Raw genomic sequence first — 18,033 nt, forward strand, 5'->3', positions numbered from 1 at the left:
TATCACTCTCACTTCTAGTTCCCTTAACCTCACTGGCAGTATGATTTTCTTTTTTTGATTTTAGGGTCTTTTCTGAACATTTCAGACCCGAAAATTAGGAAACAATCATGCTGCCAGAAAACCAGCAGCAGCCCCTATACTCACTCACCTCCCTGGGCTCCAGCACTGCAATTTTACCTCCGTCCTCCGGGTGGCGATGTACCACTTTGAATGACGGCGATCTCACCACAGTGATTCAGAGCCTCCGAGGACAGAAAGAAGAATGGCTATAGACTTCTGGATCCCCCGGAAGGTGAGTAAAAGCTCCCGCTGCCCTTCATTGACTTGCATTGAGCCTCCAGCGGCTAGCCGGAGCTCAGCTCGGGATTACCGCCAGGGAGGTTAAGCATGAAATATTCACGCCAAATATTTTATTTACCTGTTTAAATATTTTTTCACATTTTTGCTACTGAATGTAATAATAAAAGAACAAACCCAAAACATTGGAAATCCCCTTTAACACATTTGGAACATACCGAATAGCAACAGTACAGTTATTTCAGTGTCAGCCATAAAAATACTCACTAACTATGTGACCAGTGGTTTGAAAAGCCAACTCCACTATGCTCTCATCCTGGTCCGAGGCAGCCAAGTGAAAAACTGAGAATATGTTCTTCCAGCCTGAGCGAATGTTAGCAGCTTGGGAATTCACCATCTGTGCAATGCAGCGGACTACCATGTCCCTGATGGTAGGCGACCTTAATACAAACATAGCATGGCATTACATAAGGATGGCGACAATGCCGCAGCTTTCTGACAAATATCAAACAAGAATTAAATATAACACACTGCAGTACAAATATCCCCTGTGGAGTTTTATACCGATGCTGAAAATAAAACAAGCAACAAGTTGTCCAAAAAGATTCTTTGCTTCCACACATGGTTTCAGTACTGCGGCGAGCTGGTCTCTGAGGATACCTGTCACTGCTCTCTATAAAAAGCACACCCAAACTTCTGCAAAATGTTAGGCAGTGCCCTGCTGAGCAGCAATACTGACCAACAGGGGAGTCGCTCCTCAAACGTTTGAATGGTCACATGAGACTCTTATGTCACCTTCCCCATTCCGCAGAGGAGGACACAAGGGGGACAGAGGAGGACGACAAGGGGACTGAGGACGACAAGGGGACTGAGGACGACAAGGGGACTGAGGAGGACACAAGGGGGACTGAGGAGGACACAAGGGGGACAGAGGAGGACACAAGGGGGACAGAGGAGGACACAAGGGGGACAGAGGAGGACACAAGGGGGACAGAGGAGGACACAAGGGGGACAGAGGAGGACACAAGGGGGACAGAGGAGGACACAAGGGGGACAGAGGAGGACACAAGGGGGACAGAGGACGACACAAGGGGGACAGAGGACGACACAAGGGGGACAGAGGACGACACAAGGGGGACACAAGGGGGACAGAGGAGGACACAAGGGGGACAGAGGAGGACACAAGGGGGACAGAGGAGGACACAAGGGGGACAGAGGAGGACACAAGGGGGACAGAGGAGGACACAAGGGGGACACAAGGGGGACAGAGGAAGACACAAGGGGGACAGAGGAGGACACAAGTGGGGACAGAGGAGGAAACAAGGGGGACAGAGGAGGACACAAGGGGGACAGAGGAGGACACAAGGGGGACAGAGGAGGACACAAGGGGGACAGTGGAGGACACAAGGGGACTGAGGAGGACACAAGGGGGACAGAGGAGGACACAAGGGGGACAGAGGAGGACACAAGGGGGACAGTGGAGGACACAAGGGGGACAGAGGAGGACACAAGCGGGACAGAGGAGGACACAAGCGGGACAGAGGAGGACACAAGGGGGGCAGTGGAGGACACAAGGGGGACAGAGGAGGACACAAGGGGACTGAGGAGCACATAAGGGGGACAGAGGAGGACACAAGGGGGTCAAAGGAGGACACAAAATGTATGAGGGAGACAGAGGAGGGCACAAAAGGGTCACAGGAGGACACAAAAAGTACAAGGGGGTACATAAGAGGTACAAAAGGGGAACAAGAAGGACATAAGGGGTACATAATGATTGGGGGAGCAGATCCACAAGACGTCGCTGCGCCATATTTTTTCCCCTGGCCTTTGTCCTCTAAACAGGTGAGCCTTATGGTCAGGAGCGTCTTCTGTTGCTAAAAATACAGTAATTGGTTCATACAAACTAATATGAGAAAAATAGAGAAGCTCCATATATCATCCCCTTACCTATTCCTCTTCATAATGTGCTCAAAAGGCCTCAAGAAGTCTTTTTGGAAGCGGAAATTTGCAAGCTCCCCTTTTTCCAGAAATTTCATAGATAGCTGTCTTAAAGAATCTACTGCAAATATTGCAACATCTTCATTAGGATTGCATCCAACCTAATAGGAAAACAGAGCAACACAAAGATGAAAGGGGAAATCAAGCCTATGCTAGATGTTTATTTCACAAAAAACAAAAAATTAACAATCAACCCCCAAAATATGGTAAGTGAAGCTGTAACACGATGTTAAAATAAATAATATATATTTATTTGAGTATCCATTCTGCAGCATGTGACCAACCCTAGCTGCAACTACCAGAACTCTCACATTTAACCCCAACACTCGGTACCATAAGATGTTCTGTAGTCAAATAACTTTTCCATTGCTTATTCACTGGTCTGAAAATTCACAGACCAGTATCTAGCAGGATAAGGCTGGGGGCCCACTATGGGTGCTCTGTGTAATCCCAAAGCACCCAGGTTTTTCTAAATCGTGGAATGGTTGCGATTTCCTGGAGCAATTGCGATATGGCTACTGTAGCCACTGATGCAATAACTCTGGGATCGCATATAGACTGCTGCAAGCAGCGTTTTACAATCACGGCTGCTTGTGGGACCACCCCCAAGGGGATACACTAGCAAAGCTCTTTGCCGAATATCAGCAAGCTGCCAAATTAAGGCTGGTGTTTACAATGAATTACAGTTTATGAATTCTATTTCTGGTCTGCATAGCTGCATGGTAAGTGGGTTGTTACATATGGTTGTATAGTATTCAAACTTACTACTTTAGCAGTTAGTAGACATGATGAGTGTCTTCTGAACCAGGAAGTCCAGCCAAACAGTTGTGCTTACAGATGCTGAACAGAGCCCCACCAGTGAGAGAGCTGGTAGTACACTATGCACATATACTAACAATGGAGAACCTATATGCGGTGTATGTGATTATGCCAGAGACTTCATTCTTGTAACAAAGACCCTGGCTTTTAACTTGGCTTTAGGGATAGCATTGGTTCCTGCATGAGTTGTGTGAAAGAATTTGCATAAACATTTACATGTAGGTAGAAAAAAACAAAGTCTTGTAAAAGTAATACCTTTTAATGGCTAACTGATAACGTTAAATAATGCAAGCTTTCTGGGATCTAGTCCCCTTCTTCAGGCATATTTCCAGATGTAAGCTGTAGTAAAACACTGATGCAGCGAAATAGCAAACATGAAGATCACACTATTACATATTACACACCACACTATTACATATTCAACTATTTGGATATAAGCGCTGCGTAATATGTTGGCATAGGGCATGGGCATGTATATGCTTTACATAGGTGAGACAACCCGCCAAGTAAAGCAGAGAATCTTAGAACATATTGGCAATATTAAGAACCCTAAAGATACAACAGTAGCTCGCCACTTTAGAGAGAAACATGGGGGTGACACCTCATGTCTCAAATACTTTGTAATTCAACAATGGAAGATGGGACCGAGAGGTGGCAATTTGGATCTAAAGCTTCGGCAATTAGAAGCGAAATGGATTTACCGCCTGGGAACTCTAAACCCAGGCAGATTAAATGAGGGATTTACATATACCCCATTTATCCGAGGATATTTATTAATAGGTGTCAGAAATATAGGAATGAGTATTTTTAGGAAGTGGATGCAACAATAAAGATGCGGAGAGATTTACATATTATATACTACTCTTACACCATTGAAGACTGCATACGATAAAGTAATAGGTCATACAAATGAAAGTATATGGGACTGTGAGATATGTGGGAGTAAAGTCCAGCCACTTGACAGATTATAATTAAGAGTGGTATGAAAGAATACATATTTTCCTTATCCTATTCAGGCTCTGACTATATGCAGAAGAAATATAATATCTTACATGATACTGTACAAAAATGGGTGACCTTTAAATATTGTGAGTGGTGCTACAATAAATAATCCCTATGTAAATACTTACCAGATTCCATTAATGTATATTACCATCTATATGACAGCATATTTATATATCTTTATGAGAACAGTAATAGCATAGTAGATCCAAGACTAATCCTCATGATATATCGTGCCATCAATCCTACTAAAAGATTGGGTTTTTTAGCAATCTATATATACCAATACCGTGGGTTAATATAAAAGTGCTTAATAGCACAGATGTATAAGGCATCATGGCTTAATAAACACATAAAACCCACTAATGTACCGGCCGTAATACTAGTGATGCTCCGTCCACATTTGTTTACAAACACAGCACAGCGCAGAGTGGAACGAGCACTGATTGGTGCAGGGGCGGGGAGACTATGTAAATGTACCAATAGGAGATGGCTTAGCGTATCCCTATGGGAAAAAAGCGGAGACCAGTGACGTCTGCAGAGTGGGCGGATACCCGGAGGCGAAGGACCAATAGGGAGCGCCCAATGCTTCCCTATGGGGGAAAAAAGACAGTGTTCGCCATTATCAGCCGACAGTGCAAAGAGATAAAATATAGAGAAACCGAGAGCCCAATATAGTGTAGTATGTCAAAACATAAATGAAGTAAGGCAAATCATAGTTATTTTTTTTTTTTTTTTTTTTTTGGTTGAAAAAAGACATACGTCCATCGAGTTCAACCAGTACAAAGTACAACTCCAGCCCGTCCCCCACATACCCCTGTTGATCCAGAGGAAGGCGAAAAAACCCCCACCAGGCATGGTCCAATTAGCCCCAAATGGGAAAAATTCCTTCCTGACTCCAGATGGCAATCAGATAAAATCCCTGGATCAACATCATTGGGCATAACCTAGTAATTGTAGCCATGGATGTCTTTCAACGCAAGGAAAGCATCTAAGCCCCCTTTAAATGCAGGTATAGAGTTTGCCATAACGACTTCCTGTGGCAATGCATTCCACATCTTAACCACTCTTACTGTAAAGAACCCTTTCCTAAATAAATGGCTAAAACGTTTTTCCTCCATGCGCAGCTCATGTCCTCTAGTCCTTTGAGAAGGCCTAGGGACAAAAAGCTCATCCGCCAAGCTATTATATTGCCCTCTAATGTATTTATACATGTTAATTAGATCTCCTCTAAGGCGTCTTTTCTCTAGACTAAATAAACCCAGTTTATCTAACCTTTCTTGGTAAGCGAGACCTTCCATCCCACGTATCAATTTTGTAGCTCGTCTCTGCACCTGCTCTAAAACTGCAATATCTTTTTTGTAATGTGGTGCCCAGAACTGAATTCCATATTCCAGATGTGGCCTTACTAGAGAGTTAAACAGGGGCAATATTATGCTAGCATCTCGAGTTTTTATTTCCCTTTTAATGCATCCCAAAATTTTGTTCGCTTTAGCTGCAGCGGCTTGGCATTGAGTACGATTATTTAACTTGTTGTCGATGAGTACTCCTAAGTCCTTCTCCAAGTTTGATGTTCCCAACTGTATCCCATTTATTTTGTATGGTGCTAGACCATTGGTACGACCAAAATGCATGACTTTACATTTGTCAACATTGAATTTCATCTGCCATGTATGTGCCCATATAGCCATCCTATCCAGATCCTGTTGCAATATGACACTATCTTCCTGAGAGTTGATAATTCTGCACAATTTTGTATCATCTGCAAAAATAGCAACATTGCTCACTACTGCATCTACTAGGTCATTAATAAATAAATTGAAGAGCACTGGACCCAGTACAGACCCCTGTGGGACCCCACTGCTAACAGTCTCCCATTTTGAGTACGATCCATTGACCACAACTCTTTGTTTTCTGTCCATTAGCCAGTTCCCTATCCATGCACACAAACTCTTCCCCAGTCCTTGCATCCTCAACTTTTGCACCAGACTTCTGTGGGGAACAGTGTCGAAGGCCTTTGCAAAGTCCAAGTATATCACATCTACAGCATTCCCAATATCCATATTAGCATTCACTACCTCATAAAAGCTGAGCATGTTAGTCAAACAGGACCTGTCTTTAGTAAACCCATGTTGATGCTGAGAAATAAGATTATTTTCTACTATGAAGTCATGTATAGTATCTCTTAGTAACCCCTCAAATAGTTTGCATACAACTGATGTTAAGCTTACAGGTCTATAATTTCCTGGATCAGATTTTTTGCCCTTCTTAAATAATGGGAAAACGTGGGCTGTACGCCAATCCACTGGGACTCTGCTAGTTGCAAGAGAGTCACAAAAGATAAGATAAAGGGGCTTAGCTATAACTGAACTTAATTCTCTTAGGACCCGAGGATGCATGCCATCCGGGCCAGGTGCCTTGTCTATTTTTAATTTATTTAGTCTTGCCTTTACTTCTTCCTGCGTTAAGTATTTAATATTACAGTTAGAAGATTGAGACTCTTCTGCCTCTGTAATTTGCAACAGTGCTGTTTCCTTTGTGAAGACAGAAGCAAAGAAAGCATTTAATAACTCTGCCTTACCTTGGTCATCCACCATTGAGTTCCCACCCTCATCCTTTAGGATTCCTATACAGTCAACCTTTCTTTTTTTAGAGTTGATGTACTTGTAAAACTTTTTTGGGTTAGATTTGATATCCCTAGCGATTTGATTTTCAGCTTCGATCTTTGCCAGCCTAATTTCTTTTTTACAATTTTTATTGCACTCCTTATAATTGCTTAGTGCAGCCTCAGTCCCCTCCTGTTTTAGGACCTTATAGGCATTCTTTTTCCTCTTCATTTTATCCCTAACCTTTCTATTCATCCATAGAGGCCTTTTTTTATTCCTAGACATTTTGTTTCCATATGGGATATACATACTACAATATTGATTGAGAATACGTTTAAAAGCTTGCCATTTCCCTTCAGTGTCTTCCCCTTGTAGTACATTATCCCAGTTCACCAAACTTAGTGCCTGCCTAATTTGATTGAACTTAGCTTTTCTAAAATTCATAGTTTTAGTGGTCCCGCTGCCCCGTGGCCTATCAGTCACCAGATCAAACGTTATCATGTTGTGATCACTATTTCCCAAATGTTCTTGAACCTGCACATTTGATACATTATCTGGTCTATTAGAAATGATCAGATCCAGTAACGCATTCCCCCTAGTTGGTTCCGTTACCATTTGAGTCAAGTAATTGTCCTGTAGTGCTGCCAGAAATCTGCTGCTTTTACCAGAATGGGTAGCCTCAATACCCCAGTCAATGTCTGGAAAGTTGAAGTCGCCCATAATTATGACCTCGTTTTTACTTGCAGCTTTTTCAATCTGCTGTAGTAATCGCAGTTCTGCAGCTTCATTAATAAGAGGTGGTCTGTAGCATACCCCAATAAGCAATTGGCAACTTTTATTTCCACCATGAATATTTACCCAAACGGACTCCACATCTTCGCAATCTTCCTCCATCTCATCGTTGAGGACAGCTGTAAAAGAATTCTTAACAAAGAGACAAACCCCTCCACCTTTTTTCCCTGTTCTATCCCTCCTAAACACATTGTATCCTTTTAAATTAGCTATCCAGTCATGGCTTTCATCCATCCATGTCTCGGTTATTCCCACAATGTCATAGCCTTTGTCATTCAGAATGAACTCTAGTTCGTCTATTTTATTTGCAAATCAGTGAGAAGAATATACTCACAAACGTGGGTTACCACACAGGCAACCACTGTATAAGCAGGTGAGGAGATTAGACCTGTCCTCACTCAGGATTAAGAAGTCGCTCTCTGTAGATGAGAAAAAGGGGTAGATCACCCCTCCACCAGGGGTGGACACGGTATAGCAGTAGGAGAACAGAGGCGCCAGCAGGATAAAAGTGGATAAGAACTTTAAAATTTGCTTGGAGGAAGTGGTGGACTTACCTCCATAAAGCAGACACGAAAGACTGTCTTTATAATAGTAATCACATTTATTATATGGTACCCCAAAAGTGCAACGCGTTTCGCAGGCCGAGCCCGCTTCATCAGGCAATAAAGTGGGGACAAAACAGAATTCCAGCAGTAGCAGGTGTAGCGCCTCAGTGACAGTACAAAGAGGCGTCTGCCGGTAAGAGACAGAGATAGAGGTGTCCCCAATCTGCTAAATGATTGTGGGGACGCTGTTGGATCTGCAAATTGCGTTTTTAAATACTATTGCTGCGGATAGGGCAACCAATCAAATAAGGCAAACTGCTGATGGATGGATATAGTAGCCAATAGCAGCAGCCTTCGAGTGGGTGGTTACAAATTTACATAGCTCCACCCCTTTGGAGAGCATATAAGGCTGTGAACTGATGAGTCCCAGTTGATGCTTGACTGAGCTTGAGAGCACAGCTCTCATTTTTTATTTTCTATATACTATGATTGCAATGTGATATTTCTATGCACTTAACACCCTAGCACGTAGCACGCTCTTTATCCCTGACGACGGCCCCATTATAGGGGGTTGACACATGTTGAATTTATGGTGGGGGGGTCTTTTATTTGCACAAAAAGCAATCTTTATTGAGGAATAGGTGTGACCAATTGTTATTCAGACCTGACGGTCGTACATTGATCAAAATATTATATTACACCTACCTCATATAGGAAAAGTAAAATACACAAAAATATGGTTTTAATGTAGATCAATAAAAGTTATATTTTATTTTATTTGTATATATATTCTCTCTTTGGGAATTGAATTGTGTTGTCTGATAAATATCAGTTAATGTGTATTGAATACGCTATATTGTACAGCTTTAGTGCCACAAATGGAGGCAATAGCCCACTACAGGGTCACTTTAAACATATACTGGGCAACAAGTTTGCAACATTTTTGACTATATGCAACCTTGGAGAACTTTAGCAATTTGAAGGACAAAAAGTGGTCACACCTTTCAGGTACTTTATAGGTTGTTGAACTGATAGTCAGCTAAGTAGTAGGCCCTCAGTCACCCAGGGGGCTATGTAGTAAATGACAGCTGACTAAACTAGCAGGACCAGCAGAGGCAAAGGACAATTCTGGATCCTGGATGCTGCAGACAGGATCAATAGCAGAAGGTTTCACAAAAAAGCTACTGTGTTTCCCCGAAGATAGACATTTTTGCTTCAAAAGATTTATTCTTCAACATTAAAAAAATATAAATCAACATTTATTCAAATAGTCATGTAATTCCATTCTGGATCATCTTAAATCTCTAAACCCTGAATTCCACCATAAATTTCTTGTGACCATTTCCTTTTTTTCCCCATGTACAACAATTTACATGTCCGGCCCGTGCCAAAACCTATTGCTTTGAGTCTTTAGGGGTCTTTTGAACTATTTATGAACTGTTACATAGGGCTTATTTTTGGAGATGAGCTTCTATTTCAAGCATCCTCAAACATCCTGCAAAATTCATGGTAGGGCTTATTTTTTGGGAAAAGGGACTGGCACAGTACAGAAAAAAATGGGTTTTAGGATCCAGAAAGAACCCTAGAGAGAACCACGGGCTCTCCCATCTTTGTTCAGGCACTGGTCAAGTGAACCTCGATTCACTAAGCGTTCAGGACAGCCAGAATAACTGAATAACAGGACCTCTGGCAGCTGGAAGAAAGCTTCAATGCAAGCCACTAGCAGGTGGCAAGGGCAGGGCCTGATGCAGGAGGTCAGCTATGAAATCCAGCTGCAGTTGCTGGAACCTGATATGACAGGAGAAGAGATGGGTAGGTACAGAACAGAGGGGCATGTTTATCAAAACCAGTGCAAGGTGCTTTGGAGTAAATCTAGTGCACAACTTTTATAGAAGTGGACCTGTTGCTAAGAGAAACCCATCAGAATCCTTGATCTGGACATCTACTTTATTTTCCCAGTTCCAGCCAGCAGATTTGTAAAATGTGCCAGGAATATCTAGAATGATAGAAGTAGGATTACACAGAGGTTGATGTCAGTGTGGACCACTATGTATGCCATACCTTATTGAAATGATCTCCAATAACCTCCCATATCCTGGACCACTGAAGTCTGATACGGCCCATGTTGTAGTAAGAGATCTCTACAATCTTCTGTAAGCTAAACATACGTGGGTGTGTGGGTGACACCAGCTCATCCATTGAGACAGCACACAGCCAGCGTACAAAGTCCACTGCAAGCAAAGAATGAGACGACATTAATACAAGAACGGTGAATAAATATTCACCATAAATTTATCGCATGAATCGGGAATAGTTTATGAAATATTTACCTATAGCATTTCCATCTAGCCTTGTGGATCCAGTAAATATCCTGCAGATTAAAAAAATATATTTTTAAACGGTAACATACACTGAAAACAATATACAAAAGTTAGGTGCATAACAGACGTTACAAAGACGAGAAAATGAACAAGGGGTTGATCCATAGCGCCATACAAAAAATAGAACATGACATAATGTAATAGCTACTAAATGCTATACAAGTTCTCAAACCAATTAAAAAAAAAAACTATCTGAAAGTGAACCCGATGTGAAAATAAACTAATGAGATAAACAATTGTATTTATGATCCAACTCCTAAAAATGACTTTTTATATATATATCCCATGGTTTTATTTTATATTTTTAACATTTATATACTAGATTGAATGTTTTGTTGCCTCTGCTCAGTAGCAGCCTAGAAAGTGTCCCAGATTTAGAAAAAGGTTTATTTTATCTCCCTCTGCTCTCTGAGGTTGTATTCTGCCAGGCAAACTTTTATGGCTGTAATTAGCTTATCAGTGATGTTTACTTGAGGCCACTAGCTATCCAATTTCTAGCGAAAAATCATTTGAATTGTTCACTACACCATCAATGAACCAATCTTTGCTTCCTATCTATGACAACCAACAAGAAAATCCAAATTTTGGACTATTTTTATAATAGTTTGTAATCGATTGTGCCCTTTAACTGAGATTATTTACAATCAATCCGATTAGAATTTCCGATCGCTCGAACGATTTTTCGCTAGAAATTGAACCATTAGTGACCACCTTTAGGTACCTGACAGAAGTGGTCACTTCCATGCTTAAAAAATGAATTCTATCAGGCAGCAAAATAGTTCATATGTTTTGCACTGTACATACACATGTTTATCTCATGTCACCTTGGGTACACTTTAAAAGGATAATTAATTTTTTTTTAAGTTGTAACTCTGCCACAAACATTACCTTCTTGCATTTACAGGACAGGATTACCCTTTTCCCCCCCAGTAATCTGTGATGTTTGTACAGGCTGCTTGAATGAAAGCTTGATTTACTCTGTGCCCCTATCAGTGTAGCACATTCCCTCAAGCATGGTCTATGAAGCCACAGCCAGTCAGCCCTGATCGCTCACAAACAAGCAGAAAGGTCAGTGAATGAGGCATGTTGTGACGTGACGCAGGCCTCTCCAGTCACCGCGTATTGCGCACTGCCTGGCCTTTCATTCACGTGCTAAGAAACGCTCCTGCTAGCGAGTGTTCAACCATGTGGAGAATACTATCATGATAAAAGATTAATCTGCACTAAATATTACAGGAAAACTATAATAAGCTGGCACTCTCCAGCATGCATTGAAGCGTTATCATGTGGAATCATGCTGAACTAATGAGAGCAGTTCCTTCACTGGCTGCAGTTGGAATAAGCAGAGATTCCTGGGGTGCACTATGGTTGGCTCTCAACTCTGCACAGAAAAGCTGCCAATCCTGCTTAGAGCAGAGGATGGGCAGCCTACAAGAGGAAGAGAGTGGTAATCAAAATACCACTCGTTCACAGTACTGCAAGCACCAGATCTTCAAGACACATAACTCAAATTTCATAAGAAAATGTTGCTTGATTCCAAGGAAGTGTATGAATTTCAATTGGAGTACAATCAAAGCATAGTAACCCCTTTTTTAATGATTACATCACATGCTAAGGCTGAATTTGGCAAGTATAGAAATCAGGCCCCTCTACCCATCCTTCCACCAACCTCAAGGTGAGCCCCATTAGGGTAAAACAATAGCCATGCTTTGGCGGTAATGCTGCACGGTATAAATTCATTTTCACTGCCCATTAAGTTATCCCTGCTATGGTAGTAAGAATGTATAGTGTGCATTACTTTTCAATACTTCATTGCAAGCCTTATTTTTTTAGTGGCTGAAGTGAAAGTTCCCCCTTTGGAGTGCTGCACAGTATGCAATTTCAGGGCTGTGGAGTCTGTACAAAAATCCACAGACTGACTCCTCAGTTTAGGATTCCACCGACTCAGACTCCTCAAATTTGCATATTACAATCTTGTTGATTGAAAGTATGTAACATGAAATTCGTCTCTTAACTGCCAACGCTTAGGAATTTTAAAAGACAACTGCAGTGAGAAGGATATGGAGACTGCCATATTTATTCCCTTTAGTCATAGACTAAAACTAGTCCTTGGTAAGAGTACTTGTAAAAGGTACAGACCGGAACAAAGAACATCTAACAGGCCCTAGGCAATGTAAGTGTGGGTACATGTAAGAATGATGTGCAGGTACTCTGCAGGGGAATAAGGAGATTCTTCCTCTATTACACATTCTTCATGCACAATCTGAACCAGGTTTATGGGTGACAGACAACACCTCTGTGTTCAATGTGCACAACATTCTCAGTGGATTCCCTGCAGCTCTGTGGAGAGTGCATATGTAGAGTATAGTACTACTGTGCAACAAAGTAAACCTGAGTCGGATGAAATTAAAGTTTTATACATACCTGGAGCTTCCTCCAGCCCCCTTCAGGCTAATCAGTCCCTCGATGTCCTCCTCCGCCACCTGGATCTTCTGCTATGAGTCCAGGTACCTGAGCCAGTCTGGCGTAGTGCGCATGCACACACTCCGCCGCCGGGAGCGTACTACACCTGCGCAGCACTATTGCGCAGGTGCAGAACGCTCCTGGCTGTGGAAGCAGCATGCGGCCGGACTGCGCTGACTGGCTGAATTACCAGGACTCATAGCAGAAGATCCAGGTGGTGGAGGTGGACAGCGAGGGACCAGTGTTCTCCCCAGGCTCTTTTAGCCGGGTGCTCCACCCGGCTAGATTTGGTGACCACCCGGCTGTCATCGGCTCACCTCCTCCTATGCTGTAAGCAGAGTTGCCCTGCATTTTCATCTCGACCCACTAAGCTACTTTTTCATGCCACCCGGCTACTATTTCATGCCACCCAGCTGGAAAAAAAATTCTGGGGAGAACACTGGGGACTGATTAGCCTGAAGGGGGCTGGAAGAAGCCCCAGGTATGTATAAAACTTTTATTTTCATCCTTCTCAGGTACCATTTAATTCGTAGTCACCAAACCAAATTTTAACAACATATCAAATTATTTGGTTTCACACATTTGCATAAATCAGAATCAACGCAGAATTATTTCCATCTCATTGACCATCTCTATTAGTGACACGGCTACACATCAGGCTTTTTTACTTACAGCATAAATGTTATTTCGTATATATAAGAGATTCCTGTGTACACATCATATAAACAGTCACAATCAGATGTGTATATCTGACTTAAAAAATACGGGGACTGCTTTATTGAAGCAGCACAAGTAACTCATTTTGATTGGTTTATTTCATTTTTGTGGACTAAGCACAGCTATTACTGTATGTATAAATTATTTATCTGAGAAATAGAACATTTTATCATATTTTCTATTTTAATTACAGTTTAAATTCATTAGGAGTCGGTGCATTTTTTCCAGACTCCAGGCACCCAAAATTGCCCCGACTCCGACTCCACAGCCCTGCATTATTTTTCACCATCAGCAACAATAGCCTTTCTATGATAGCAGGGTTGCAAGAGTGCATTACGTTTCACTACCTGTAGTGATAGCACTACTACAGTGTTAAAGGAACGCTATCAAACCAAGTGTTCTAAAATGACAATGTATAAAAAATGTTTAAGTAGCTGTGTAAACATTTTCCTACTTTTCCTGTTAAATATCAGAGGCAAAAGCTTTAATTAATTGTGTGTATATTTTGGAATGTTTCATTTACAAAGGTGAATCTCTGTTTCAATATTACACAGCTTTTTTTCATGTTCGACTGCAGAGTTACCTTATATGAAAATCCTTGGGTGTCAGGTTTCCCACACAATTACAAATGTTTATGTTGCACATAAGATACATTTCCTCTGCTCTCTGCAGACAGCTCAATCAGAGACACAGACAGCTGTCAGTGAGAGCTTTCTCACACACAGGGTTAATAGATGTAGTGAGAGGGAATCCCCCCTTCCCACATGATTAAGTAATCCATCAGTTTTGGTCAGTTAGTGTGAAAGGAATTTGATAACGACAAACAAAGAAATAAGCATTCAAATGTATACATCAGTACTTAGCAGCACTTCCAAAACAATTCCTATCTCAATTGAAAAAAAATGTTCATTGATGTTGTTTCTTTAAGGCAGCGTGCTGCGCATGACATTTCACTGTGTGCATGGATAGCGGCAGCATGGTATGCATGACAATTCACTGCCTGAAGTGGTAGCAATGCAATGCTGGTAAGGCTGCATAGTAGACAATACTTTTCACTGCCTGAAGTGGTAGCACTGCTATGTTTATAAGGCTGCAAAGTAGTGAATACTTTTTAATGTCTGTAGTAGTAGCCCTGCTACTGTGGTAAGGCTGCATAGTAGACAATACTTTTTGCTGTGTGTTGTGCCAGCAATGCAATGCTTGTAAGGCAGCATAGTTGACGATAGTTTTTACTGCCTAAAGGGTAGCACTGCTATTGTCATAAGGCTGCGTCGTGGACAATACTTTTCACTGCCTAAAGGGGTAGCACTGCTATGGTCATAAGGCTGAATAATGGACAATACTTTCACTGCCTGAAGTGGTAGCACCATTGTGGTAATGCTGCATAGTGGACAATGCTGCATAGTGGACAATGCTGCATAGTGGACAATGCTTTTCACTGACTGAAGTGGTAGCATTACTATGGTGGTAAGGATGCATAGTGGACAATACTTTTCACTGCCTGTAGTGGTAACACTGCCATACTAGTATGGATACATAGTGGACAATACTATAGTGACAATATGAACTTCCATGTTAAGACCTTTAATGTAGAACTACAGCCATAATTTATACATTTAGTTTAGCCAGATGCACTATTATAAGTTTTAAGAACTTTTGTTTTTTTAAGTGTCTGAAGGAATTTATAACCTTACTTATATTTCGCTCTGAGAGTCTTATTAATGAACCACTCTCCAGGCTGCCAAGATATTAACATTACTTTGGGTAGACAAAATATATAGAAAAAAGGGAGTTGGGAGTAGGGATGGCAATGCTTAGAACTCATGGAGAAGCATCTGATCAGTTTAATCAGCTGATAAATTTGTACGATTCTGATTTGCTGTGATGGCTTCCTGGTTTAACACATGATTATGACCAGCAAATCAGAGCCTTACAAATCTATCAGCTGATCAAATTGATCACATGCTTCAAAGCTTAGGAGAACTCCATGAGTTCTCCTCAGCTTTGCCATGCCTAGTTGGGGGATAAGTTTTAACTTTAGTTCTGCAGTCTGAATACAGGGACTGCACTCAGTGTTTTGCTATGTGTCTGTTACTTTCCTATGCGATTCCCCTTATTTTTGTTATACATGACGGCTAATTATTCTTTTTAAAGCACTATCATCATCCGTGGTGCTGCACCAAGTAAGAACAAACAACAAGTACATAACATACCAGAAAATTCAAGACCAAATTGTACGTACCTGTCCACAGCTACCACAACACTCTGTGAGCTGGTCTCCCCGATGGATTCCTGTATACTGGCCATTTGCTTCCAGTCAACATTGCCTCCAACTAATAATAAAACAGAAATCCAGAATGATTTTAATCAGGCTTATAACTTCCAGCACAACAAAATAATCAGTACGCAGTCAATGGAAAGCAACTCGACTAGTGGCCATCCCTCCTGCCATCCAATTCTACATAGAGATTGAATGAGCTCCTGTATGGGATTCCCTCAGAATAAAAAAACATGCTGATTAAAAAAAAATTATCTGATAAAGCTGGTCACAGTGGGTACATCTGAGCATTGCCTTTTTCCCAGCTTAGACTGTGTGCCACTAGCAGCATGGGCTGATGGGAATAGTTCAGTGTGATCTATAAATCTAGAATACATCAATGCCTTTCAAACATGTGAAAGTAAACCAACAGACTCACCAAGGCCGACAAACTCATCGGAAGTTTGGTCTTTGGTTCCAATGAATGACCCCTCTCTGTTCCTCACAGTTCCAGAGATGTAGCGAGGCTTCACTCCAGTGCCTATTAATTGTGCAAGTTCAAGCTGACTGATGCATTTCAGGATCTGCATGGTAAAGAAATGACACATTACAGCCATGAACATTAAAGGATTCCACCGATTTAGCTTATTTTATTTGGAGGTTTAGAATTTTATATAGCGCAAGGAATATGTAAACTAACACAGAACACAATACACAAGAAAACTGCTCTAGGAATTAAAGGGAAACCATAACCAAGGATTGAACTTCACCCCATTTAGCAGCTGATAACCCCTTTCCCATGAGAAATCTTTTCCATTCCTCAAACAGATCATCAGGGGGCTCTGTATGGCTGATTTTGTGGTGAAACCCCTCCCACAGTGTGATGTCAGCGCCTCACAGCACTGAAGTACTGACATCACACTGTGGGAGCCTAGTTGCATTTTGGGAAATAACAGCTGTTTCCACTGCCTAAAGTACATCATCTCTTTCCACTGACATCACCTGCCAGCAGTAAAGATGTCGCCATGTGATAAATGTCAGAATGTAAATCAGGGCGAGGAAAGATTTTACAAGGAGAAACCATTGACTAAATCATTTATAAATAGTTATTGTGAAAATTAAGCACTTTTATTCATTATGTTATTTTCACTGCAGTTCCTCTTTAAGCTGCAACACTCCTTGGCCTGTTAGCGGTTAATAATTGCTGATAAATATCAAGCGAAATTCCAATGTGACCTATATAAAGACATGGTTCCCCTTTTCATTTCATATTATTTACATATCTATAGCACAGCAGACATTATTAAGGCGTCCTTGTCTCCAGCCTCATTATTTCTGTCCTTGTCACAGCAAGCAGAAAGCCGGGAAGACACACTACCTCATGCCACGAGCTTCCTAAGTAGTTTCCGTCTGTATGAGCCACAGTGATGAGAGTTTTGATGGTATCTATGTTCTTCTGTTTCATCTCCGTAATTCCAGAGCTCACCGTTAATAATGTAAACCTTGCTAATGCCTGGACATAGGCATCCCGCTCCAGCTGAAAGACAAAGCATAGACACAATTACACCACATGGTAAGACAACAGTCACTGCTTTACTTACAGCACATTCCAGGAAAATGTTTTATTTTAGTTCTGAATACTGTATAAAGGAACATTTCAGAACATTTTTGAGGGTTTTCACTACAGGCTGTAGAGATTTCCCCTCATTTCCTGCTGACATTCAAGACTCTAGACCACATGGGACCCAAGCACATAGCAGATCTATTGGAAGTATATGCCCCTCCGCGCACCATGCAGAGTCCGAGCCTGAGTAATTCCCTAAACAATATAATTTATAATACCGTGCGGTTTTGTATCCGCTCCAAGTGGGAACCAAGCCTTATACAGTACAGTACAAGACCAGTTTATGCATTTCATATCTGGTCAATTTGAAGTCCAATAAGAAGCAGAGCTATGTAGCCCATAGATCGCACCACACAGAATTCTATTATAATAAATGTTTTATAATTCAGTGTAGTGCAATCTATGGGCTACATAGCTGTGTTTCTTATTGGATATTCGTGCTCTAGGTCTAGGCCCTAGCACACACTATTGCTGGGTGCAGAGAAATGCTGTGTATATTTGGTCAATACGAAGGCAAACTTGTTGCAATCAA

General features: G+C 41.5%; 1 protein-coding gene across 1 annotated transcript in view; it reads right to left on the bottom strand.

Annotated features, from left to right (window-relative positions):
• ARFGEF1 (ADP ribosylation factor guanine nucleotide exchange factor 1) overlaps positions 1-18,033 on the bottom strand; it is a 230,663-nt gene that overhangs the window by 40,015 nt on the left and 172,615 nt on the right. Inside the window, exons 21-27 of the mRNA XM_068237469.1 lie at positions 17,256-17,414; positions 16,317-16,461; positions 15,863-15,953; positions 10,390-10,430; positions 10,121-10,290; positions 2,245-2,396; positions 565-737 (exon numbers count right to left, since the gene is read on the bottom strand). Of these exons, the coding sequence (XP_068093570.1) occupies positions 565-737; positions 2,245-2,396; positions 10,121-10,290; positions 10,390-10,430; positions 15,863-15,953; positions 16,317-16,461; positions 17,256-17,414 (931 nt within the window). The remainder of the gene's footprint in view (positions 1-564; positions 738-2,244; positions 2,397-10,120; positions 10,291-10,389; positions 10,431-15,862; positions 15,954-16,316; positions 16,462-17,255; positions 17,415-18,033) is intronic.

This window comes from Hyperolius riggenbachi, chromosome 5 (assembly GCF_040937935.1).
Source record: "Hyperolius riggenbachi isolate aHypRig1 chromosome 5, aHypRig1.pri, whole genome shotgun sequence".
NCBI classification, from domain to species: domain Eukaryota; kingdom Metazoa; phylum Chordata; class Amphibia; order Anura; family Hyperoliidae; genus Hyperolius; species Hyperolius riggenbachi.